This window comes from Saccopteryx leptura, chromosome 2, assembly GCF_036850995.1.
Source record: "Saccopteryx leptura isolate mSacLep1 chromosome 2, mSacLep1_pri_phased_curated, whole genome shotgun sequence".
Lineage (NCBI taxonomy): Eukaryota > Metazoa > Chordata > Mammalia > Chiroptera > Emballonuridae > Saccopteryx > Saccopteryx leptura.
The window spans coordinates 5,827,868-5,854,764 of record NC_089504.1 but is presented as its reverse complement, the minus strand read 5'-3'; the positions used below and the strand labels follow the sequence as shown (position 1 = coordinate 5,854,764).

General features: G+C 47.3%; 1 protein-coding gene across 3 annotated transcripts in view; it reads left to right on the top strand.

The window, feature by feature from the left end:
- FUBP3 (far upstream element binding protein 3) overlaps positions 1-26,897 on the top strand; it is a 60,600-nt gene that overhangs the window by 8,814 nt on the left and 24,889 nt on the right. For 2 of the 3 annotated variants that reach the window (XM_066366897.1, XM_066366895.1), the window contains exons 2-8: positions 5,801-5,906; positions 17,953-17,986; positions 20,662-20,711; positions 21,001-21,072; positions 22,279-22,336; positions 24,409-24,571; positions 25,823-25,921. In XM_066366897.1, coding sequence (XP_066222994.1) covers positions 5,801-5,906; positions 17,953-17,986; positions 20,662-20,711; positions 21,001-21,072; positions 22,279-22,336; positions 24,409-24,571; positions 25,823-25,921 — 582 coding nt within the window. The remainder of the gene's footprint in view (positions 1-5,800; positions 5,907-17,952; positions 17,987-20,661; positions 20,712-21,000; positions 21,073-22,278; positions 22,337-24,408; positions 24,572-25,822; positions 25,922-26,897) is intronic. The other variant, XM_066366896.1, reaches the window with a different exon arrangement.

Genomic DNA, 26,897 nt, shown 5'->3' with positions numbered 1-26,897 from the left:
GAGCGTTGTCCCGCCTATGGATTCCTTCCCTGGTCGGGCACATACAAGAAGCCACCAGTGAATGTAAAACTAAGTGGAACAACAGAGTGATCTTTCTCTCTTTCCCTCTCTATCTCTCGCCTTCCCTCCCCCCCCCAAAAATCAAAAAAATTTAAAAAAAAAAGAAAACGCTGATACAGTTTGTCCCTACATTTTGCAGGTGTGTACACCGAGGAGCAAGGCCACTGAGGGTCTTGCCGAAGCTCATACACTGGAAAAACTGGCTGGAAAGTGAAACTCTTGGATGAATCTTTGTCCAGTGCTTCCTCCACATTTCTACTGACTGTTGGCAGTGGAGGCTAAATTAAGTCTTGTCACATTGATTTATATTTCATCTTGTGCTTAAAATAACACAGGTAGTGAGTAACCCATTGTCCTCCCCACCTATACCCCCGAATGGGGAGAAGTAACTAAAGTGGTTGAAAATCTGTAGCAGCGTCCCCTCAGTGCCATGCTTCCGGTTAAGGATTGGAGTGGCCTTGCCTTTGTTGGAATATTCTGGCTTCAGTACTCTTATCTGGCCTATCCCATTAACTGAGAACGTATCACACTTAAGCAGCTACTGTTCAGATTGATCACGTGCAATGTGAGATTACTTGAGGTCTTTGTATTATAAATTACTATGTTTTAAGTCCTCAAGAAGTGAAATATGTTTAAGAAGGCATTTAGGTGGAGGAAAGGGAGGTAGTTTAGTGCTGTAGTTATAGACTCAAGTCAGGCAGGCCTGGGCTTAAATACCATTTCTGCCACTTAAAGCTGTGTGACTTTGGTCTGACCAGGCGGTGGCGCAGTGGATAGAGTGTCGGACTGGGATGCGGAGGACCCGGGTTTGAAACCCTGAGGTTGCCAGCTTGAGCAAAAAGCTCACCAGCTTGGACCCAAGGTCGCTGGCTCGAGCAAAGCATTACTCGGTCTGCTGAAAGCCCACGGTCAAGGCACATATGAGAGAGCAATCAATGAACAACTAAGGTGTTGCAATGAAAAACTGATGATTGATGCTTCTCATTTCTCCGTTCCTATCTGTCCCTATCTTTCCCTCTCTCTGTCCCTGTAAAAAAAAAAAAAAAAAGAAGATGTGTGACTTTGGACATGTCACCCAGCTTCTGAGAGCCTGGCTTTTCCTTATCTACTTTTTTCTTTTTTTAAGTGAGAGGAGGATTGGTAGACAGTCTCCCACGTGCACCCCAACCAATATCCACCTGGTAACCCCCTTGTGGGATTGATTCTAGAATCAGCTGAGCTATCCTCAGCACCTGGGTCTGACACTTGAACCAATTGAGCCACTGGCTGTGCGAGGGGGAGAGAGAGAGGAGGAGGAGGAGAAGGAGGGGAAGAGAAGCAGATGATTGCTTCTCATGTGTGCCCTTGACTGGGGATAGAACCTGGGACGTCTGCACACTGGGCCTACATTCTATCCACTTAGCCAACCGGCCAGGGCTGACTTTTCCTTATCTTAAAAATGGAAATAATAGCACCAACCTCCTAGAGACTGGTTGTAAGGAATAAACAAGATAACCATGTTTAAAATGCTCTTAGCAGAGTACCTAGCACATACTAAGCAGTCATTAAATTTCAACTGGTTATTTTAGTAGACATTTAATATCCTTTGGAATAAGGTTACATTTGTATGAAGAGATATATTGTATATTGTAATATAATGTACAATGTAACATCAATGTAAATTATGACGCAATTATATACTATAATGTTAAACTTGTAGCTAACATTTAAGGATTTAATGCAGTCTTTTGACTTCAGAACCATTGTTGGAAATTTCCCAAATTTTAGATACCTGAAGCAAACAAACATGATTTAAAAACAAATCTGGTAGAGTGGATTGAGTCTTGGACTGGAACGCAGAGGACCCAGGTTTGAAACCCCAAGGTCGCTGGTTTGAGCGCAGGCTCACCAGCTTGAGCATGGGCTAATCAGGATTCAGCATGGGATCATAGATATGACCCTGTGGTCGCTGGCTTGAGCCCAAAGGTCGCTGGCTTAAGCAAGGGGTCAGTGGCTGTGCTGTGGCCCCCTGGTCAGGGCACATACGAGAAAGCAATCAATGAATGACTAAGGTGCCACAACGAAAAATTGATGCTTCTCATCTCTCTCCTTCCTGTCTCTCTCTCTCCCTATATGTCTCCCTCCCTCTCGCTGAAGAAAAAGAAAAGAACAAATTTGAAAGCCTCAGTCACATTTTGGAAGGACACTTACTGATAATCAGTATTAGGAACAGGAAACCATTGTAACACTTTTGGCATATCGGCTTTGTGGAAAAAATAAGGAAGACTTAGGGACTTGGGAATAACATTTTAGTCACTTGGACAGGAAGGAAAAAAGACCTGGAAGCCAAGAGGCATCACCAGAAGGGAGCAGGGAGAGTGCCTAACGTTTAGCAGGGGTCCCCAAACTTTTTACCCAGGGAGCCAGTTCACTGTCCCTCAGACGGTTGGAGGGCTGCCACATACAGTGCTCCTCTCACTGACCACCAATGAAGGTGCCCCTTCCTGAAGTGTGGCGAGGGGCTGGATAAATGGCCTCAGGGAGCCGCATGCGGCCTGCAGGCCATAGTTTGGGGACCCCTGGTTTAGGGTTTGTGTTTGGGGCCCTGTCTTTGAGAGTGATGTCACATGCACACTTGGGGGACTTCACTGATAGTCTTACCCTTTTCTTTGTTTTGGGATCATCTTCACTGTCTTCTGAAAAACAGTTTTGTCTGTCTTTACAAGAACAACTGGGCCCGTAATCTTGCAAACCTCCCCCCCAGCTCTGACTACTCAGTAAATGTGGCGGTGGAGGAAGGGTCTCCACGCGTGGGGCACACGTCCTCACGACCTTCTGACCTTGTTAATTCCCCTGCTTTACCAGCTGAATCCTTACAGGTAACATTTGTATCTTAGATAAGTAGCCAACCTCTACAAGCTTATCCAAAACAAATATGGGGAGCAGTGTTGCAAGGAGGTGGCAGAACGTGGTTAGGCAAGATTTCCATGGCATTTTGTTTAAGAGCCAATGGGCACTAGCCCTGAGAGACTCGGATATAGAAGGTGGGGTTTCTATCAGCAGTCTATCTTAGTCTTTTAATTGCTCACTTAAAATAATGTTTTTAAACAAGCATCTATCTGGGCTGCCATCATTGCTAGCGTAGACAGGAATAGGCAAACTTCCTTTAAAGGTCCAAATAGTCCATTGTGTGTGAGCATGCACACATGTATGGCTTTGCACACCAAAAGGTCTCTGTGCAGCTACTTGCTGATAACAAAGTGGGCTAGTGTTTCACCAGCCATAGTTTGCTTACCCCTGCCTAGAATGCCTCCTAAACAGTGTTCTTACTCTGGTCCCCTTAGAATCTATTTGCCTTGTCCAAGGGGACCGTCTAAAAACTAATCAGCACATTACTTCCCTTAGTAAGCTGTGTAGTTGCTTCCCATCGCTCCTCCTATAAAATGCACGCTCCTCGCCATGACCCGTCAAGCCCTGTGTGAACTGGCCCTTGCCCACTTCTTGGAACACATCTGATTCCTTCTACTCTAATTACATTAACTTCTCTCTCGTTTAGGCTTATACCTACCAAGCTTGTTCCTGCCTGAGGGCCTTTGTACAAGCTGTTTCTTCGGCCTAGACTGCTCTCCTGTAGATCTTTGTGTAGCCAGCTCCTGCTCATCATTTAGGTCTCAGATTACTTGTCACCTCCCAGTGGCCTGACCTGATGGCCCTATTTAAAGTAGCTCTCCTAAGCACTCTCTGTAGCATTATCTTCTCTTATTAGCATGATGTTTGTTGCTGGCTGAAATGATCAGTGCGTTGTGTACCTGTGACTCCCCACCCACTGCAGACTCCGGAGCAGAGGGGCTTGGTTGTCCTGTTCACGCAGGAGCCCTGGTGCCTGGAGCAGCCAGCACATAGTAGGCAGTCAACATTTGTTGGCTGAACTGCCTTGTTTTACAGCCCTGGTGTTTGTGAAGTGCCTTTCAGTGTTCAAAGCTCTTTTGTGTGCAGAGTATGCTGTTATCTTTTCAAAACTACAAAACAGGTGGTATTATACCCAGAGGATCTTAAGCAGAGAAGAAAGGGACTCACCCAATATCACAGAACTAGTAAATGGAAGGGACAAGACCTGACCCCAGGATACCTGACATTGGGTTTTCATGATTGTCTTTGGTTGTTTGTTTAATTAAGACAGTGGTCCCCAACCCCCTGGCCGCAGACCAGTACCAGTCCGTGGGCCATTTGGTATCGGTCCAGAGAAAGAATAAATAACTTACATTATTTCCGTTTTATTTATATTTAAAAAGTCTGAACGATGTTTTATTTTTTAAAAATGACCAGATTCCCTCTGTTACATCCATCTAAGACTCACTCTTGACGCTTGTCTCGGTCACGTGATACATTTATCCGTCCCACCCTAAAGGCCGGTCCGTGAAAATGTTTTCTGACATCAAACCGGTCTGTGGCCCAAAAAAGGTTGGGGACCACTAGTTTAAGGTAATTTAACTTATTTTGGTCCCAGAAGGTCTCAGACTTCTTTTAGGAGCACATTGGGACGAGTTCAGAACTTCCTCTAAAGACTGTGCTCTATGAGACAGGTGTGCTGGACTTAACTCGGACTAACATCAAGAGCAGTTGCTACAAATATTCCTTTCAGAGTTGATTTATTATGAAGGTCACATTTAATTTCTTAATGAGAATGAAGCACATAAGTTCTACATAGCATTTGTTTCTGAGGGAAATTTCTTAATAGCTATGTTCTGTTCTTTAACTGATAATAAATATTAAAAGTTGAGATAGTTCTCAGTGATTCTTTTACTTTCTCCAGTGCAGGAACCCTTCTACAATAGTGTGGACAGTTACCCCCTCACTTCGGACACTTACAATGAAGAGCAGCTTACTGCGTTATAGCTCTAACTCAGTAAGATTGCATCATCACTGTTAAGACGTTAAAGTTAATAGGATGGATATAGTCCTAAAGAGTTGTCACATACGAGCAAACACAACCCCTTTCCCCCCCATTTATTTGAGAGAGAAACATCAACTTGCTGTTCCACTTAGTTGTCTCATTTAGTTGTGTACTCACTGGTTGAGCAAACATGGCCTTTAAAGATTGTTAAAGAATTTGTTTCTTAAAGGAATTGTGTGATAAAAGGTTTAGAGCAGTTTTTTATATTGTTGGCCTGCTGTTTTCCTCAAATACAGTATACTTGTATTTTAAGTGCTGACTTAAAAATACTATTTACTTTTTTTCTTTTTTTTTAACAAGGGGTAGGACAGACGGAGATAGATGAGAAGTATCAATTTTTCTTTCGTCGCCTTAGTTGTTCATTGATTGCTTTCTGATATGTGCCTTGATGGGGGGTGCGGGGTTGGGGGGGGAGCTCCAGCTGACTCAGTGACTCCCTTGCTCAAGCCAGTGACCTTGAGCTCAAGCCAGCAACCATGGGGTCATAGCTACGATTTCACGCTCAAGCCAGCGACCTCGGGGTTTCAAACCTGGGTCCTCTGCATCCCAGGTCAATGATCTATCTACTGCGCCACTGCCTGGTCAGGCACTAATTTGCTTTTAAAAGGCAAATTTTTGAAACTTTTATTTCTAAAGACATTATTATTAAGACCAAAAGAAAACTCATTTAACAGTGACATTGCCTTATATTAATCTAGGTTGGGGGAGAAATGGACTAACAGCCCTTTAACGAGGGCCCTTGCCTTTCTCCCTCGAATGGAGCCATGATTTGTTCCTGAATATTTATAAATCTGCTTCTTTCTGTAGATTGCTGCTAAAATTGATTCAATTCCTCACTTGAATAATTCCACACCTCTAGTGGACCCCTCAGTGTATGGATATGGAGTCCAAAAACGGCCCTTGGATGATGGAGGTAAGTTGTTGTAAATATCTTTGCCTTTTAGATGGTAGTGAACCTGTCAGTTAAGTTGGAGTTTGCGTCAGCCATTTCCTTAACAGCTCTCGCCAGCCTCGTTCTGAAGAAGAAAGGCTGGGGGGAAATATTTAGGGTGATTTTTCTCAGCAGTTCTCCAGCATTTGAGTTCTTATTTGCCTTGATAATACAGGAATCTTTTTAGCTGGGCTCTCAGGTTAAAACTTGGCCTTTGAGCATCAACGTGGAAGTAATTTGACAAATTTGAGAGTTTTGCTGGGTTAGCCCTTTGTTCTTCCAGTGCACATGTAGGGATCGAAGTTCCCACCCTTCTCCAGAGAAAGCTAAGTTTTGGTTGCATCGCTCTAAGGAAGCTGTGGTTACATCTTGACCTTACAGAAAGGAAGGGGGTAGTGAGTGACCTTTCTACCGTCTGTCTGCTGGATTTTCACCATTCCCCTTTATGACAGGGTCTTTCTAGAAACATTCATTTTTCTTTCATTCATTTATTCATTCATTCGTTTGTTATTTGAGACCAGTTAAAAGTGCCGATCACCAGCACCCTGGCAGAGTATCAGTCATATGTGTTTCTGCAGAAAACTTGGACTTCCTTTATCTTATTTTGTCTTCTACAAAGTGTACTATAAAAGGGATTGTGAGATACATTAGATGGCACATGAATGTTCACATTGTAGGTGGGCCAGTGTCTTACCTTTCAGTCCCCGCAGTCTGCGTATGCATCCAAGCATGTGTTTGTGCACATTTCTGTGACTGCTTACTAAGTGAGAAAAATCAAGGCATGTGACAGTGTATATTGTGTAATCTCCTTTTCAAACAAAAGGTGCACGTTTATATATACCCAGAAACAAATGGCATTTGGCGTGACTGCTTTCTCTAGTCTCCTTGGGGGTTCTGAAAAAGGAGATCAGGGTTACTTTTAGATGTGGGAACCTTTTTGGAATAATTGTCTAGATTCTAGCACTGTGAAGATTTTAGAGGATAACATTTGGGTGTAAAAGTTCTTGTCTGTTTTAAAAAAATGGTTGATGTTTATAATCACAAACAGCAAACCTGCTCCAGGCCATTGGCACTAAGGTGACTATTTAAACGGCTGCTCGTGATCATTTTTATTTGTCTGGTGTCAGTGGTTTCTCAGACCCAATATGACTAATGGCACTATCTGCATTTTAGCCTTAGCAAAAGCTTTTTACCTTTTTAGGGCAGTTATCCTTCTGTTCCTCCTATGAGACATCAACAGAAAAGTAGAACTCAGTTGTCTGGCTCTGCACACATATCTTGTTAATGGACAGAGTCTCTCTGGCCCACCATTTCCAGAAATCCAAATCAATACATTTCACAACTCAGCCTGATTTTCACCCACTCTGTGGGGTCGGGTTGAGTGCGAAGCTGCAAGCAGTGAATAGTATTCACTGTGTCCTTTGCGTTGAAATGCCCAGATGTTTGCAAATGAAATTGCTGGCATTCTGCAGACTTTTGTCTCTCATTAATCGTTTGCCTACCCATTTGAAAGAAATTAGCAAAAGGATCTGAACTAATTGATAGACTAGGGAGCAGGCACTGGAGCTAATTATAAGTCGCTAGTTTGTCCAGATTCTCACTTGAAGTTTCAGTTTATTAACGTATTGTATATTTTCACCTCTTTTGAAAAGCATGATCTTTTGCATGTCTGCCTTTTGGGAACTAAGTCCTTGTAATCAGAAAGTGAATGCCGTTTCTCTCTCTTCTTTTTCTATATAGTTAGCCTACTTACAGTAGGTGAGAACTAAAAACATTTCAGCAACATGCTAGGTCTCCCCACATCCCTGGATGCCTGTGTCTTACAGAACAGACTGTCTGAAAAACAAGAAGTGTCCTCAGGCTTTTTACAGTTTGCATTACTGTTTGATGAAGTTAACCCTTTAAATAACAGAATTACTCGAATTGTTTTTTCCGAGTCGGTCTCAAACTCTACAGTTTGAGATTTGCCGTCGAATTTAGCGAGAACCCTGGACAGTGGGGCCTGCCAAAGCATCCTCTGTCGGTTGTCCTCTGACGGGGCCAAGGTCACTGGGCCAGTTCTGTTCTCCCGAATAAATATGTGAATAAACAGATCCTGTCAAGGAAAGTGATCACGTTCACACCAAAGCTTTCTGAGGGTCACGGTGTTGCTGTTTGTAAGATGAAGTTTAGAAAGGCAGAGGCAAAAACAAGCAGCGACCCTCGCTGTCACTTTTCTCTGCAGTAAAGATTTCCAAAGAGTTGCAATTTTCTATTTGGTTTGGCTTGGGTTTTTTTGACAGAAGTTCACCAGATCACTTCTTTAGCAATTTGAACTTTCTGACTTTCCTGTAAATCTGGGTTCTTTAACCTTTAGGAGTTTAAAGTTCAGTCCCCTAGAAGTTTGGGGAGCTGTTACTTAGGTCTGTTTAAAAGTTCTTCAATGCTTAAAAGTCGACCAGAAAGAACCTTAACACAGTTTATTCAGGACATCGAGATATGCAAACAAGTATGTGAATAGGAGGATTAGAACTGGTGCTAGGCAGTACAGCAAGGGGAGAGAGTTGTTCCTGATGCAGAAAGGGACCTGCCTGAGCTGTGTTCCCGGGCAGGTTTGAGCTGTCTGTCGGACAGCCGGTTCGGGAGCCCGCTCACCCAGCAAGAGCAGTCAGAGCCTGCTTGGTGTCCTGACCTCCAGCTTTGGGTCACGGGGCTTGAACTGTTAACATGTTCAGTCTGGCACCCACGCTTCCTAACAGTCTCTCAGATGTTAGACTCTCCGATTTGGGACTGTCCTGGGTGTGGCAGCTTTTCCATCCCACACTTTCTTTGTGCCACAGCTGGAGCCAGTCAGACCAGTTCCGTTCCTCTGCTTTGAGACCTGTGGCAGGTCCCATGAACCAGGGAGTTCCGCTCTAACCTGGCAGCACTGTCCTGCCCTCTGGTCTCCCTCGCCACTCACACTCTGCACTGGCCTAGTCATCTGTTCCTTCTCTTTCTCTTCCAGAAACGTGTCCTCCCCCTTCGCTCTTTACCTGGCTGCTCCCTGTTCAGCCCGTCGGTCTCAGAATTCATTGAAAAGACATTTGCGTAGAAACCTGTCCTCATCCTTATAATTTTATGGGGGGAGGGGGGAGAAGCAGGAAGCATCAACTCGGTAGTAATTGCGTCTCCTATGTGCCTTGACCGGGCGAGCCCAGGGTTTCAGACCGGCGATCTCAGCGTTCCAGGTTGACGCTCTAGCCACTGCGCCACCACAGGGCAGGCCATTCTTCTCTTTTGACTTTCTTTAGTGCCCCACTTCAGTGGCCCAGCCTTTTTATCTTCTTTTGTCTTCTTTCTCCATCTCCCTTTCTTTCTCTCTTCCTCCCCTTTCACACACTCACCTCACCAGGGAATAATCACATTCTGCTCTGAACTTCTGAAGCAGCTCATTTTTCCCTTAGGGCACATGTCACTGCCTGTTTTATTCTGCAGCTACCAGGGTGCATCTGTCCCTCTCCTGCGAGACCGTGCCTGCCCTGAGCACCAGCGTGTTCTCTGTTTTCCTGCTTACCTTACAGAGTGAGGGAGGAAATGCTTGATGCTTAATTCTTCTTTGTGTCCTGTGATTAGCATTTAGAAAATTTTCTGTGAAGTCAGCTCCAAATTTAAGAGAATAGCATTATGGTTTAGAATTGTGAATTTCAGTTTAATCTAAACTGGGCGTTGGCAAGCCTTTTCTTAAAGGACCAGGTAGTAAATAGTTTAGGCTTTCCGGTCTTATGGTCTCTTTTCCACCTTCTCAGCTCTGCCATTGGAGCTTGAAAGCAGCCGCAGGCAACACGTACACCAGGGAGCGCGGCTGTGTCGTCACTCCTGGTCCCAGATGGGCAGCTGGTCCTCAGCTCTGTTTCTAGCCTTGGGTCTCAAACCAGCCTTGGCAAATGATGAACTCGCACACTTCCTTAATCTTAAGTTAGGGAGGTGTTCAGAGGGTGTCCCCCCCCCCCCCCAGTTTCCTTAAACAGATGTCCCTGTGTCAGGTCCCACTGTCTGCCTGCCTTTGTTCGGAGCAGGAGCGGCTTCTGACTTGGAGCCCAGAGGTGGCTGGCAGTCGGGAAAGTCCCTCCTCTCATCGTCCCCTGCGCACTGTGGGAGGCAGTGAGAGCATCTTCTCAAGTTCACTACCCAGGAGAGTTTTAGGTAATTATGGCCTTTTGAGCTTTTTAGTTGAATCAGAGGAGCCTCACTCTGTGCCTGACCTCTGTGTAAACATGGCCCAGCCCAGAACTGGGGTGAACACGGCACTGTTACTGCCGTGGCTGGCAGGTTCTCTTTGGTGTTTCGCATCTTTTTAGATGGTACCACACCTTCTCATTTTATCTTGGTGATATTTTTGTGGGGTGAAAGAAGAATTTTGGGGTGTACTGTCAAGTGAATTCTTTTTTTTTTTTTTTCTTTTTTCTTTCTGAAGCTGGAAACGGAGAGATAGTCAGACTCCCGCATGCGCCCGACCGGGATCCACCCGGCACGCCCACCAGGGGCGTTGCTCTGCCGTGACCAGAGCCACTCTAGCGCCTGGGGCAGAGGCCAAGGAGCCATCCCCAGCGCCCGGGCCATCCTTGCTCCGATGGAGCCTTGGCTGCGGGAGGGGAAGAGAGAGACAGAGAGGAAGGAGGGGGTGGGGGTGGAGAAGCAAGTGGGCGCTTCTCCTATGTGCCCTGGCCGGGAATCAAACCCGGGTCCCCCGCACACCAGGCCGACGCTCTACTGCTGAGCCAACCGGCCAGGGCCTGTCAAGTGAATTCTTTACAGAAGTACTGGGTTCGAATATTTCTGTGGTCCTCTCCAAGTTTTGTTTCAGCACTTGTGGCATAGGGCAAGGAGGCAAAGACAGGAGGAAGAAAGAGGGAGGAAGAAAGATTTTTAATAAAACGCCAGACTTTCAAAGAGGGATGAGAGGTGCCTGTGCGTGCTAGGCCAAGGTTCTCGCTGCCGAAGGGCATGGCGTGCAGACCACCGCCCGTGGCCCGCACCACGCAGGCAGCGGCCCGGAAATACTGCTCTCTACGTTGGAAAGAGAGAAAAGTGAATCGCATCTACGTTGACCCCTTTTCTACGTGGAGCCTAGTGATGGATGTGCAAGGATCGAGAGCCAGAATGAAAACTCAGTTCCTAGAGTGGGAGAGGGCGGGGGTGGGGGGCCTCTTGCGAAGGAGGTAACGTAAATCAGGGACGTTGTCAAGCACTAGTCTTCAAGCTGGGGGGCGTGAGGCGCTGCCAGGGCCCGGGCGGGCGTGGGTAGGGTGAAGGCAGCCCTGTTCCAGCTCGTCCTGGCTGTGCACCATCTGGCCTAAACTGGACCTCACCGAGCCTCTGCCTGTGCTGGAGACTGTGCCCATCCCATATGGTGCACCACCCGAGGTGGTAAAACTCCCCAACACCTCAGAAAGCACGAGTTCGGAGTTCCAGGTGGGGAACAAGGCAACAAAGCATGAGAGTCTTGGTGAGAAATACTGTAAGGACAGGGTGGGATTTTGATTTTATCCAAGTAACAAACTCATGGCAGAGGTTCATGCAGTCGCCTTCCCCTCTCCATCCACTTTAGGGTTAGAATTCAGAAGTGGCAGTCAATGGGTTCATACTAACACGTGCGATGTGGGAAAGAAAGCGCAGGTTTTTCTTGGCAGAGTACGAGCTGACTGGTTGGTGTGATGCTTGGCTTAGCCAGGTTGAATTGTAGACATCTTCCACAAAAATGAACGGGCAAAACCTGCAGCTTCAGTGTTACAGTGGAGATATTATTGCAGCTCATAAGCAATATCTGTTATATTGTTTGCAGCTATTAACCTCGGAGGAAATTTAGATGTCAAATTAAAAGGGGATTCGTAGGTGTTTTTTTTAATTCTTTTAGAAAATATGTGGCCCAGAGTGGCTCTCTAACCTGGCTGGGTGTTAGAATCACCCGGGGAGCTTTGAAAGACACATCTGGTGGTAGAGCCTCTCTGGAAAACTTAGAAAACTAAATATGCACTTACCATTCAGCCCATAGTTTCACTCCCGGGTATTCCCGAGAAAAGAAATCATACACAAAAACCCACAAATCATCATAACGGCTTTTTCAGAATAGCCCCAAACTGAGATCAGCTCAGATGTCTTTCAATAGGTAATGGTTAACAAGCTGGTCCATCCATGCCAGGGAATGCTACTCAGCCATAAAAACAAACTGTGGATACACACAGCAGCCTGGCTGAATCTCCTGGGAGTTGTGCTAAGTGAAAAAAGCCAACCCCAAATGGTTGCACACGGTATGAGTGCATGCAGGTAACTTCTTGGGATGGAGAGAAGGGAGGTGGTTGCCAGGGTTTAGAGCTGGAGTGGTGGGGGCCCTGGACAGGATAAGAAGAGCTCCCTGCTGGAAGGAAGCTTGGTGCCTCAACTCCTGATTGTATAGCCTAGGAAACTGGTATCAAGAAATGGTCTGGCCTGACCAGGTGGTGGCGCAGTGGATAGAGCATCAGACTGGGATGCAGAAAGACCCAGGTTCGAGACCCTGAAGTCGCCAGCTTGAGCGCGGGCTCATCTGGCTTGAGCAAAGAGCTCACCAGCTTGGACCCAAGGTCGCTGGCTCCAGCAGGGGGTTACTCGGTCTGCTGAAGGCCCGCGGTCAAGGCACATATGAGAAAGCAATCAATGAACAACTAAGAAGTCGCAATGAGAAACTGATGATTGATACTTCTCATCTCTCTCCGTTCCTGTCTGTCTGTCCCTGTCTATCTCTACCTCTGTAAAAAAAAAAAGAAATGGTCTGACCAAGGGCAGATACCGGGTAAATGTCAGAAGGACGGCTTTGAACCTGGGTCTCTGTCCCCTAGGCCCCTGGTCCGCAAACTGCGGCTCGCGAGCCACATGCGGCTCTTTGGCCCCTTGAGAGTGGCTCTTCCACAAAATACCACGTGCAGATGCTACCTCGATAAGGAATGTACCTACCTATATAGTTTAAGTTTAAAGAATTTGGCTCTCAAGAGAAATTTCAATCGTTGTACTGTTGATATTTGGCTCTGTTGACTAATGAGTTTACCGACCACTGCCCTAGGCCATAATAGTGATGCTTGAAAATGTGGACTCAAAGGCTGGTGGGTTAGAGTTTGAGTCCTAGCTATGCCAGTTGTTAACTGTGTGACTTTAGGTGTGTTGCTTAACCCCTCTGAGCCTCTGTTTCCTTGCCTGTAAAATGGAAATAATGTCTTACTTCATAAGAGTATCATCAAGACTATAACATCATTTTCAAATTTTTAAAATACTACTTACCATGTGAGAAATGCTCATATTTCCACCAGAACTAGTTATTAAACACATATTAAAACACATGTAACTGAAATAAAAGCTTTCTGAAATATATACATTGCTATATATAGTACACTTTCCTATTTCATTTTTTTTATAAAGCTGGTCATGAATCCCTAAATTAATTCCACGACCACTGGATTAAATAAAAATAAGGTATAGTGTAAATCGTATCGTTGACTTTTCCTCTTCATTTTAATCGAGGGGTCCTTGGGTTAGGCCTTCGGTAGGCACTTGAACTGGGGAGGGGTGCAGGGGGATCCCTAACCCCGCCACGTCCCTGGAGACGTGGTCAGGTGTCTGCTCATCACAGTGCTCTCTGCTTTCCTGGCTAGACTGAGCTTCTTTTTTATTTATTTATTTATTTATTTATTTAGTATTTTTCTGAAGCTGGAAACGGGGAGAGACAGACTCCCGCATGCGCCCAACCGGGATCCACCCGGCATGCCCACCAGGGGGCGATGCTCTGCCCCTCCAGAGGGTCGCTCTATTGCGACCAGAGCCACTCTAGCGCCTGGGGCAGAGGCCAAGAAGCCATCCCCAGCGCCCGGGCCATCTTTGCTCCAATGGAGCCTTGGCTGCGGGAGGGGGAGAGAGAGACAGAGAGGAAGGAGAGGGGGAGGGGTGGAGAAGCAGATGGGCGCTTCTCCTGTGTGCCCTGGCCGGGAATCGAACCCGGGACCCCCGCACGCTGAGCCGACGCTCTACCACTGAGCCAACCGGCCAGGGCTAGACTGAGCTTCTTGAGGGCCGAGGTGACCTTGCTCACTGTTCTATCCTGGGGACCGGAAAGGTATGCTGGGCACAGAGTGCACGTGGGCGCCGGCCTGCACCTGTGCACGGTTCCAAGGGCTGCGAGTGCTCAGGTGCGACTGCACCTTTCCCGTGGGTAACATGTGACTGGTAGTGAGGGCACCTGCCTCCGGGGCGCTTGTAGACTAAGTGGGTTCAGGCAGGGGAGGCACCTAGAAAGCACCTTGTACAGCCCGTGGTGGTGCCGTTTGCTACTCACAGGAGCTTGAAAGGCTGCGAGAGGGACGAGAATGAGATAAACACTCTTATAGAATAATAATTTGTAGAGTTAGTAAGAGACTGCATGCCTAATAGGGCTTTCAGCTGAACTCAGCATGTCCCTGTTCTGTGGTCCTGGGGTGAGCATCCCTGCTTAGAACACAGAACGCCTTTGTGTTGTCCCTAGAAGAGAAGCTTTTTAAAAATGCTCGGAGGACTGCAGACCTGGCTGCAGCTCACTGTCAGGGTGACAGCTGGACGGACGGGGGCTCGGAGCGTCCGGGAGCTGGAGTCTGAGCCTGGGCCCAGCAGGGTGGTTTCCGGGGCTTGGCCAGGAGGGTCTGCGTATTTGTTTGTTTGCCTTCGGGCCAAACCCTTGACCGTTCCCTCCTAACCGGCTCCCCCACCCGCCTCTGGCCCTGCTTGGCGCAGGGGGCCAGCGTGCGTGGTCTGCTGTCGGAGGGTTGAGGTGCTCCTGGCCTTGCTGGGGGGGGGGGCTCGCTCTCACGGAGGATGCATGCTGGAAGGTGGGCGCTGTTCCCGGTGGTGCTCCATACGATTTCTTTCGGGGGAGGAAAAATGAGGACTCTCCTTACTAACGGGTAAAAATGCGTCCAGCTGCTTTGGTTTTTTTGTTTTCTGTTTGTTTTACCAAAAATCATTGTTGAAATTGGCGGAGTATTACTCTGCAGAAAGAATCTCTCACGTTGCAGCGTGTGTGTTTTCTATGGGAAGCTCGTTTTTCTGCAGCCCCGGGGGCTGCTCATTCTGTAGTGTGCACGGTGAGGATGCCACCTGTGTGTGTGTTTGCCAAGTGTGCAAGTATTGAACGAAGATGGACTGTTGGGGCAAGAGGAACTGCTGTCAACCAGCATGCCACCGTTAAGGGGCAGTAGGACTGGTTTTCAGCATTTTTTCTGCTTTGCGGTAGAATGATGGTAGTTACCGTTCAGTTGTGCTTGATGGGCGTCCCCGTGTGCCTCCCTCACGTGAGCTCTCTTCATCGTGAAGACTGAGCGAACCGCCAGCCCCGCCCCCCTGCTCGGAGCTGGACCTCACCAGATTGTGTCTGAGTGCCCAGTGCCCCTTGCCTAACTGCTACTCTGCGTTTTTAGGCGCCAAAGGGGAATGTTTCTGAAGGGAATGAACTCGAGGTCGGGTGCTTCAGCCTTGGGCGGTGGCATTGGCGTGGCGAGGGAGACCATTTGCCCCGGGAGCCCACTGTCTCCGAGTTGGGGCTGCGTTCAAGTTGGTCTCCTCCCTCAGTGGGTGGCTCTCAACAGCCCTCCGTTTGTGGGACGGTGGTGTGCGCACTCCTCCTTCAGTTCATAAGCAGCGCGCCTCCACTTGTCAGCAGAGCACTTGGCTGTCTGAAATGACGCTGTGTGTGTGGCACCCGTGACGTGGTTTCAAATGGCTTTGACCGGGTTCCTTCTGCGTGTTTTCCAGAATTTCCTGGAGTTCTTTATGGTGGCATTGCCCCTTTCTCGGTCTCTGCAGCGTTTCTGTCTGAAATAGCTGAAGACCGCCAGCCTTTTGACAAGTCTTGCCGCACAGCACGACGGCCCGGAGCCAGGGTCGGGCCACGGTGCTTTGTGTGGGCAGGAGGCGCCTCTTCTCTGGTCTCGTCATTTCAAGGCATTTCCATTCCTCTGTCTTCAGTAGATTCTTCACCTCTAAGAAAAGAAATCTGGCCTGACCTGCGGTGGTGCAGTGGATAAAGCGTCGACCTGGGGTGCTGAGGTCAGCGGTTTGAAACCCCGGGCTTGCCTGATCAAGGCACATATGAGAAGCAACTACTACAAGTTGGTGCTTCCTGCTCCTTCCCACCCCCTTTTTCCTCTCCCCCCTCTCTCTAACACAGTGGTCCCCAACCTTTTTTGGGCCACGGACCAGTTTAATGTCAGAAAATATTTTCACTTACCGGCCTTTAGGGTAGGATGGGATAAATGTATCACGTGACCGAGACAAGCGTCAAGAGTGAGTCTTAGACGGATGTAACAGAGGGAATCTGGTCATTTTTTAAAAATAAAACATCGTTCAGACTTAAATATAAATAAAATGGAAATAATGTAAGTTATTTATTCTTTCTCTGCAGACCGGTACCAAATGGCCCGTGGACTGCTACCGGTCCGTGGCCCGGGGGTTGGGGACCACTGTTCTAATCCAGATAAATAAAATCTTGAAAAGAAAAGACAACTGACAGTAAGCAGGGAAGCTGAGTTTGACCCTTCGATAGGGACAGCTAACCAAACTGGAGGGCACTCCGTCTGGACTTGCTCCTTCATACCCACGGCCTCAGGTGCTGGATGTTCCGCTCTCACCACTGCAGGGCTGAGTGTGTGACAAGGATTTCTTTCCTTAGCTGGTAACTGTTTAGTTTTCACGTGGAGGAGGAGTTGTGAATGCTACCTGTCCCAAGCGAGAAGATTCATCATGTTCAAACTGGAAATGCAAAAGGAAAACCTACCAGTCCATGAAAAACAATGGTCCTGTGCCTGAGGCAAGCGGGTTAATATTATGTAATGTCACTCTTTTGGCTGCAGACCATTATCTCGCTGCTGATCCAGGAGGAGTATGGTATTGACTCAGTAGCTTCGTTTACTTCTGCTAGCATTGTTTCTCTGTGTGTTTAAAGTAGGGTCTGGCTTCTTTCCCTTTGTCTTTTTATGACCAGTCAGAGAAAGACAGGGTTAAGTTTAAGCAGAAGGAAGAGTAATTGGAGTCCTGCATTTCAGATGCTAAGCCATGTCCCTCTTTGTTCTGAAGTCGATGTCATTGATCCTTCCCACTCATCTCTGATCTGCCCTGCTTATAACTTTGCCCAGTCATATTTCTGAATGTTATTGTTAGTATGTTGTGCAGCTTCTTGTAATATGTTTGGTATTTATACTTTTTCAATGTTGGCTATGTTTCCTGGGCTGCATTTGCCAGAAGAGAAACTCTGCAGAATCCTTTTTGCTGATTGCGATGATGGAGACATTTATCTATAAAGAGGAGAAACTGAAACAAAAAGCGGAGCTAAAGTGGTTTTGTGGGAATGTGATGACAGAGTTGGTTTTCGCCCTGAGCGGCTGTTTGGCATTGTCGTCTCTGTGAAACGGGCTGGAAAGTCCGTTGCTCCTTCGTAGTGTCTTAGAGACGGCTGTGGTGGGCGATGAAGAGGCCCACAGAGGGAGGAGGCCAGACCCTGTCCGTGAGTTTATGCTCCAGGGAGGGCAGGGAGGATGGGGCACTCCCGTGCAGGGCAGGAACATATGCGCATGGTCTTAGTGAGGGCTGCTGCCTGGAGGGGTCCTGAACAATGCTTCTGAGCCTGAGGTCAGGTCTTCTCATTTGTTTTAAAAAGAGAAAGAAGGAACCTCGATATCTTTATATTGAGTTTGGATCCAGAGCAGGAGGGAGGTGGGAAGTAAGAGGGATTTAGGCAAGCAGGATTTTCTCCCAGGCCTCTCAGCATGTGGACACACAGATCAATTTCTTATCCTGTGTTCAGCTGGACACTGGGTTGGCGACTGTGTTGATCAGATGTCCCCTCCTGTTTCATATCATATAACGCATTCATTTCAGCCACTGAGCCTAAATTACTATTTGCTTTCTTCCTGCCTTTCTTTTTTTCCCCTTGAAATGGTAAGAACTTGTGTAAGGATAAAGTTAGTTTATCCGTGCTAATGCTTTGATTTTTCTTTTCTCTTTCTCTTTGCCACAGTAGGTAACCAGTTAGGGGCCTTGGTACATCAAAGGTAAGCAGTGGGTTATGTTTTATTATTTATTGATCATTTCTAATTGTTTATTGATCCACCATCTGTACGGGAGCGTTAGAAAGTCAGAGGTTGAGAGTGTTGAAAAACCACGGGCTAGATTTCTTTAAGACGCAAGTTTTTTTGTAGCCCTTTCTAAGATGGTGAAAGCTCAGAGGGTGAACTGACACGAGGAATTAAAAATCAGCATAAGTGTATGTAAACTTCAAAGACTAGAATGTTGGCGCTGCTCCTTCCACCCACATACACTTAAGTTAAAGCGAGAGAGTGAAATTTTCCATCCTGTGTTGATGATTTTCCCAGTGTTTTATGAATCCTTAACCTCTTCACTTGAGAACATCTTTTCTAAGTGAAAATGTAGCTGTTGGTCTTCAGGGACTCGGGAGCCTGAATCCCCCACTGCTGTCATGGTGAAGGGGACCTGACAGAGAGCCTTGGATAAGTGCCCAGTCACTTCCCTGCCTCAGTTGCCCCTCACAGCCTTTTCTTAAACATTGACGGTTAGAAAGATCTCTGAAGTTTTAAAAAGACTTGTAAAATATTAGGGTATTTGTGGTCACAGTGTTACCTTTTAAAAAAGATAAAAATAGACAGGAAACTATATGCCTCAGCTTCTCCTGGTAATAGATGAAAGTGTATGTTTTGTATCCATTACTGTAAACATATTATCTTTAACCATCAGCAACTATACAGTTATATTCTCGCATATGCAACACAAATGTTTGGGAGTTTCTAGAAATCACTAGTCATAAGTTAAGAGGTTTATCCTGGGTTTTTTGTTGTTTCCTTGTTTGCTTTGTTTTTAATTTATTAAGTAATTTAAATAAGGTTGGTAGTATCAAATATAACTTTCCTATTAAACCATAACTAATCAGGATTTTACTTTCCAAAATGTTTATACTTTGTGCATTAGAGAAGTTGCAGCTTTGCAATTAGTATAGAGTTTTGTCTTGCTCTAAGTCCAAAACCATTCACCTTAATATGTGTCCTCCTGGAAGAGAGTCTGCTTAAATTGTCCCTGAGAGCTGAGGGGCTGAGTTCTGTGACATTAGTACTGTGATAGTGGTGAGCCTCTGCTAGGAAATTCTCCAGTGATATTTTCTGAGAATAGACAGTTTGTGCTGCACACATGAGCAGCATTTTGGTGGCTACACAGGGACCACTGTTACCCCTCAGCACGGTCAGGAAACACATCTCTACAGGGACCTGGACCTGCTTGTGAGGCGTGTTAGGTCAGCCGAGGCTTGACCAGTGTCAGCATCCACAGTGTCCACAGCATCCACAGTGTCACTGGTTAGGAAGGCCAGACTGGACTGGGTTCGGGGTGAACTGAAGATCCCATCCCAAGAGGCAGAGAGAGTCCCTGGGCATAAACCTGAGGATGTCAACTCCATGAGGAAAAGATGGTTTGCTCTCATCACAGTGACACAGTGGCAAGTGCTATTTATGCTATTGCATTTCTTCTAAGTGCTGCACTTTCCCTAAAACACACACTTGATTCAGTTCTTTCCATGATGGGTAAAAATCCAGCTGCGTGAGACATGTTTTAAAACGCTTACCTTTTTTTTTTTTAATACTACTTGCATTTAGCTTCCTCCTAAGATAAATGTTTAGATTTAATTGCTTCCTGGGGTGTTGGGCAAATTGGATATTGTCCACAATACACTATATGGCAAATTTGAAGGTTTGTTTGAAAGAACCAGTGCAATAGTTGTTTAAAAAAAGAAAAGAAAGAAAAAAAGCATATAATGGGTGGAATAGCATTTAACAGAAGTACCTTGCAGAATAACTGAGGTCATTATTCTGTCCTGGTCAACACTGATTAGGCCTCCACTGGATACTGGCTCCATTTGGGTTGTCTTATCCTAAAAGAGAGAAAAATTAGAGGGAGGCTAGAAAGCAGCCCAAAGATGGGAAACAGGGAATGCTGAAGAAAAGTTGAGTATTTCTCCATGTACAGAAGACACAAGAAAGATATCTAAATTCCCCCAGCGCCCCAGAGTGTCTCTCAGTGTCGTGGGATTAGTGACCCATTCGACACCTAGCTGAGCTCCCGGGCATCGATAGCTGTATAAAGAAGAGGCAGTTGGGAGAAGAGGTGATGGTTTTAATGAAAACCCAGAGATTTCTTCCTCTGACACAAGCTCATGGAGGCTTGGCTCTTTTCAAAGAGTGATTGACCTAGAGGTTCATTAGAGCAGTGGTCCCCAGCCCCCAGGCCACGGACCGGTAATGGTCCATGGGCCATTTGGTACCGGTTGCAGAGAAAGAATAAATAACTTACATTATTTCCGTTTTATTTATATTTAAGTCTGAACGATGTTTTATTTTTAAAAAATGACCAGATTCCCTCTGTTACATCCATCTAAGACTCACTCTTGACGCTTGTCTCGGTCACGTGATACATTTATCCGTCCCACCCTAATGGCCGGGTCCTTGAAAATATTTTCTGACATTAAACCGGTCCGTGGCTCAAAAAAGGTTGGGGAGCACTGCATTAGATGATGCTCTGTGTAGATGGTTGTAGACTTGCTGGCTAAGTTGGCATGATTTTTTTTTTAAGCTTTTATCTTTCGACATGGCCAGTATGGGAAATTTGGGGAACCTAAAATATCTGAGAATTCTATATTGTTTTCTAAAATGTTCTTTGTTTTTAGGGCAGTAATAACGGAAGAGTTCAAAGTGCCTGACAAGATGGTTGGATTTAGTAAGTATCCGCGGGTCGCACTTTCCCCTCATCCCTGCCTGTCCTTTTTGTTTTGCTCGATGGGGGTGTTCCCGGCAGCAGACTGCTTTTGCACACTGCTCACTGCTCTCCGGGCTCACTGGGCTCCGGGCTCCGGGTCTGCCTCCAGGCCCAGGTCGTCCATGCGCTCCCCCGCTGCCCCCTCTTCTCTCTTGAGCTGAGAGCTGAATGTGGATGTTTGTTGAGTTGTCATTTGTGCATGGATAAACACGGAGTGGGGCATGTTCTGACCCTGTCCAATTTGTTTCAGTTATTGGCAGGGGAGGTGAGCAGATTTCACGGATTCAAGCAGAATCTGGTTGCAAAATTCAGATTGCTTCAGGTAAGGGCTTCTTTTTTTCAGAGCTCAGTTTGGTAGAAATCAGTGTTTTGCGGAGTTTCTCAGAGTCAGGGCTCTGCGTGCAGTGGGAGGGTGGAAATGCGGGTAAGTATGTGCGTTACTGTCCTCGCACCCCTGGGGCTGCACCCCCAGGCGGCCCCCCACCTGGCCTCGCGGGTGACCTGCCCAGGCCTGTGGCCGCGTGGCCTCTCCCAAGCACCTGCCACTCTAGGGCCTCTGTTTTCTGCACCAGAATGTTATACTGGACGTGGTGGGACCTGTAGGAGTCCTGTGGCCTTGGGGTCACTCCTGGGAATTGCCCGCCATCTCCCCAGGACCAGACCACCCTGCCCTTTGCGGAAAGAGGCCAGCCGGGGGGCTCTGGCTAAATTAGCACTTGTTCAGGCAGTTCAGGACCTTTCCCTGCTAGGCCCATTTTTACTGGGCAGTGTGGAGAGAGGCAGGTTGAAGAAGAGCTCGTATTTTATTTATAGTTGTATCATCTAATTTGAGTTTGACTTCTTTCCATAGTGGAGGAGGGGGTTTGAAGGATATGTGACTAGGGAAATGTTTGTCATTTTAAAAGATACTTTTTATAGTGTCTTGAAGGCAGTAACGGCTGTTAGCTATTTCTCTTTTATGAGTAAGCATTTTAAGAAGAAGTATTTTTAGGAAGAAAGTCAAATGTCATGTGTGGCGTTGGAAGAAAGACTTTCCTCCTGTCAGATGGCCCAGAGCAGTCCCACATAGATGTCACAGGTCTGTGGGGATATTCGTGCAGAAATGGGAATAGTCCCAATGTGCATACCCTGAAGCTTCTTACTAGGGTGCCTCAGAGCTGTTTGCAAACCAGTGAGCAGTAAACTACTCTGCAGGTGGAGAAACATAACTGCAGGTTAAGTGACTCAGGCGCTTACTAGCACATAGTGGGTCGGAAATGAAGCAGAGCTGGTAATTAGGACCCGCTCACAAACTGCTGCTGCAGTCTTCACCTTCCCCTAGGGACTCGTTTCTACTTTGAGAACCTTAGGGTGGAGCTACCGGCTTAATGCTCTCTTCACAAGTGGAAGCAAGTGTCTTTTTCTGGGAGCCTGGGCTTCTGTGGGGCCGGTGTCGGCACCAGCCCGGAGAGACGGCCCTACGCAGAGGCCAGGTGCAAGGTTGCCTGGTGCCCACCAACACACCTCGTCTTCTTGATTCTTCTTATAGAGAGTTCTGGGATTCCAGAGAGGCCCTGTGTACTTACCGGAACCCCAGAAAGTATTGAGTAAGTTTATTTTATTTACTTTTTCCTTTCACTCTTCTTCCTCCTTCCCCAGACGGGGAGCAATGGAAGGACAAACTGTTACTGAACACTGTCGATCTGTGCTCCAGTCCGGCCACCGAAGCAGATGCTTCTGTAGAGAAGGGTCTAGAAGGTTGCACCCCAGGGGAGTTTTTCTGCTACCTTCAATGCACAAGTTAGCTAAGACCTTTAAAAAAATAAAAACCCTATAGAACTACTCACAGCAGTCATAACACCTACTTCATAAACCAGGCTCTGAAGAGCGATCGGTGGCCTGGCCTGAAGGCTCCAGTCACCTTACTTCTTTCTTGTTCAGACCTCCTTTACCGGCACATGCCTGGGTTACTGAGCCTGTCACTTTGTGAACCAATGAGAATCCCGCTCCCAGGTCTCTGCCTGCGGCTGATCCTGTTGCCCTTCGCACTTGTGAGCCAAATGGACGGACTCCTGGCCACATGGACCAGCCCGAGGGTGTTCTGACTGAGTCTTTGTGCAGCCTGACGGCTAGCGTCGCATTCCTACCTGGCGCACACATGCTCAGAGCCTTGTACCGCGTGTAGGCCTCATAAAGCCAGGAAATGGATGGACTCCTGGCCACGTGGACCAGCCCGAGGGTGTTCTGACTGAGTCTTTGTGCAGCCTGACGGCTAGCATCGCATTCCTACCTGGTGCACACACGCTCAGAGCCTTGTACCGCGTGTAGGCCTCAAAGCCAGGAACCTCCCAGGGAAAGGGATGTACTAACTCAGCTTCTGCTCACTCTCTTCTTTCAGTCTACTGAGCAGCGCTGCATTTGGGGAGAGGGGTGCTGAGATTATGTTTGGCTCAATAGGTAGGGCTATTTTATTGTTTCCATTTCTCAGGGAGTCTAGATGAGTTTAAATTCTCTTGTTTTGCTGCAATGTCGCAAGCAGTGAACCAGAATAAGTAATTCTGGCAGGTGTGCATTACAGGGCAAGCGAGATGGCTTTGCTGGAGTCGAGGCATTTTTTCCTTCCGACGCAGGTTAATCTAGTACACAAGCAAAATATTAAAAAGCTGCTGTAACTGAGAGATGCATGAGGCTGATTCTGTACACAGAGGCTCTAGACCACAAAGGGCAACATCTGTTTTCTGCCTTTTTCTTTCTTCCTACTCTCCTGTTCCTGCTTCCTGTTCTATCCAAGCAGTGGAGGCCACGGGATTATAACTTTAGGAAGAAACAATTTTGCTTTCTTCGGTGCACAGTAGGCCAGCCTGTTTAGAAGCTGAATTCTTTGCTATTAGAGGAACTAAAAAATAGATACTTGGTGATTTGAAGAATAAATAATGCAGATGTCAACCAGGGGAGATTCTGGTGCAGAAAAGGAAATTGGCCTGACAGATGACCTTGGTGGGCTGGGCTGTATTGTTTCAGCACAAAGTCGTGTTGCCCGTAAGATTCAGGGTCCTGCAGACGCCGTGTGAGCAGCGCAGAGCAGGTGTCTGTGACCGCAGAGTGGCGTCAGGACGCGGCCGCCTCCCTTCTCCACCCTGGAAACCAAACTGGTGATGTGTAGCCTTAGCTCAGAGTCCCAGAGCAGTCTGGTTGGTTATGGAGAAGAAATTCAGTTTGGGAATTCAAATGATGATGACTAACCCTTGCTTGCTCTCTTCTCTTTTTCATTGCTCTCTCTCCTGCCCTAACTTAACCAATGTCTGTTGAGTGTATGCTCTCTGGATTGGGAAACAGCGAGATGCAGAGGGTATAAAGGTGGTCTCTGCCACCAGTGCAGCTGGCGTTTTAATAGGGGAAGAGACATGTTTGTGGAGTGAGTGTGAGACCCACGCACAAGCAGAGGGCAGACCTGAAAGAGGGCTGTGTCGGAAATGTTGGTATTGTGTGCGTTCCTTTTAAATTCCAGCCCGGTAGCGTGGCGGATGGCAGAGACCTCCCGGGTTGTGGGGGCAGGAGCGCAGCTGGACGGAGGGCTCCCTTGACTCCTTCGTGTTTTTCCCCAGTGCTGTTCGCCTTTCATGATTGCCTGGAACATTCATTTAAGCTGGTTTCCTTGTGGTTCTTCTCCCTCCCAAAGACAAGCCAAGCGGCTCCTGGGGCAGATTGTGGACCGCTGTCGGAATGGACCTGGTTTTCACAATGACATCGACAGCAACAGCACAATCCAGGAGATCCTGATCCCTGCGTCTAAAGTGGGTCTGGTCATCGGCAAAGGCGGGGAAACAATAAAGCAGCTGCAGGTATGTGCGCCCTCGGCGAAGTCTTCTCTTCCTCACCTTCCCGGTGAGGGATGTCCTATCGTGACCCTGACTTCCCCGGGCTGACCTGGCTGTGCCTGCCATGGGCTAGAGCTCCCTCGGAGCCCCTGCCCAGGGGATTCCATGGGCCCCCCACTCAACAGCTGTTTTCTGGACATGCCTGTAGGCAGGCCTGATCCCAGGTATGATGCCAGCACCTCCATGAACGTGTAGCAGCCGTTGTGGCAGTGAAGCTGTTACCATTGAGTGACGGCATCGCAGATAAAAACACAGTGTCCAGAGCCAATAGAGTTCCCCTTGTTGTCTGAGCCTAAATGTGTTTGTGCACTTTCAGAGGGCCAGGTCCTCATCTCTGAAAGCAGGGACGTGCCAGCTTCACTTGTAATGGAGCTGCGAGAATTCCCGTTATTTTATATTTAAATTAGACCCTTAGCACCGAGCCTGTTGCTGAGCACATGCTTCGTGAACGTGAGCTACGAATAGCTCCAGAATCCCTGCTCTGAGACGCACAGGACCAAATGTGTTTCAGAGTTTAACACTCCTAGCAAGTTCTGGGGCTGCACCCTGTAACCAGATGCATATTTTTATAGCTAAACATAGTAGTCACACTCAGTGAGAGGGACTAGAAATATGCTTACATGAGTTCAGGTTAGTTTTGCTGCCTAAAATTAGTAATGAACAAACCTTTGTATCAGAGCTTCAGGGCTTATGAAGCTGTAGGTGGGGGGAGGGGGGGAGTGACCTGCCTGTGTGCTCGCTCTTAGCCTAGTCCTTAGACCGTGAAGGCACTCTGGGGTGGCCTCGAGGAGTTTTGACTCCCAGAGTCCAGATTTGGGCCCCACTCGTCAGCTGTGATCAGCTCCAAAGCCCTCTTCCCCCAGGGATGGTAGCCCCAGCCTCATGCAGCTGTGCATGGCACTGACCACGTTACGCTGAAGCTAGTGCTCAGCTGAGTGCCTAGCGTTTCATGAAAAGAGCTTATTTTTATTGGGATACTCCAGAGACTGGACAGGGAGGAGAGTTTGGGCAGCGGTTTGTGTCACACGTGGAAGCTTGAGCATGGCCTGGACGTCAGTTTTCTCAGGGGCCAGCCTCCTGGCCAGGTCAGGGCAGTGCCCTGTGGGAGACGGCCGTGTCCTCACTGTGGACGTGACCCGGCCCCTGGCAGCGTCTGTGCCCTCCTCCGTGCTCATCTCTGGCGGTGAGAGCGGAACGGTGTGTGTGCCTCCACAGGAGCGGACGGGTGTGAAGATGGTCATGATCCAGGACGGCCCGTTGCCTACGGGAGCAGACAAGCCCCTCCGCATCACGGGAGACCCGTTTAAAGTGCAGGTGCGCGAGCCTGGGGCGGGCCGGGCCTGGGGGTGGGGCTGTCGCTCGGAAGGGACTCAGAAAGCTCTTAGTCATTCAAGAAGATACAAATCAATTGTTCCGTTAATTAAGATACTGTATTTCCCCATGTATAAGATGCACCCTTTTTCGAAAAATTTGGGTTCTAAAAACTGGGTGTGTCTTATACGGTGGTTGTTAGCATCAGATGCCATAGATCAGGGGTCCCCAAACTGCGGCCCCCTGAGGCCATTTATCCGGGCCCCGCTGCACTTCCGGAAGGGACACCTCTTTCATTGGTGGTCAGTGAGAGGAGCATAGTTCCCATTGAAATACTGGTCAGTTTGTTGATTTAAATTTACTTGTTCTTTATTTTAAATATTGTATTTGTTCCCTTTTTTTTTTTTTTTACTTTAAAATAAGATATGTGCAGTGTGCATAGGGATTTGTTCATAGTTTTTTTTTATAGTCCGGCCCTCCAGCGGTCTGAGGGACAGTGAACTGGCTCCCTGTGTAAAAAGTTTGGGGACCCCTGTCATAGATGAAACTGAGAACGAGACAATCTATGGAGACAGTGATTCGTCATCAGACACAGACGAGGACAAGCTAATGGATGGGAGTTTTGACAGTGATGGAGAGTTGTATGAATTTTATGATGAATAAAACCTGAGTTCAATAACTTTATGTAATACCTTTTTTTCAAATTTCAGGCCCAACATTGGTGTCTTATACATGGGGAAATACAGTAAGCTGTTTTCCCTAACCAAGTTTGATGATGAAGAGTCTAGGGCTGTGTTGCTCAATATCAGAACTGCTGGCCACATGTGGTTATTTAACTCAAATAAATATTGAGTTCCTCATTTACACTGGCCATATTTTGAGTGTTCAAGCTACCATCACGGGCATTGTAGATTGGGAACATTCCTGGGCGCAGAAGGTTTTATTGCATGTCGTAGCTCTGATCAGATGCAGTTTTCAA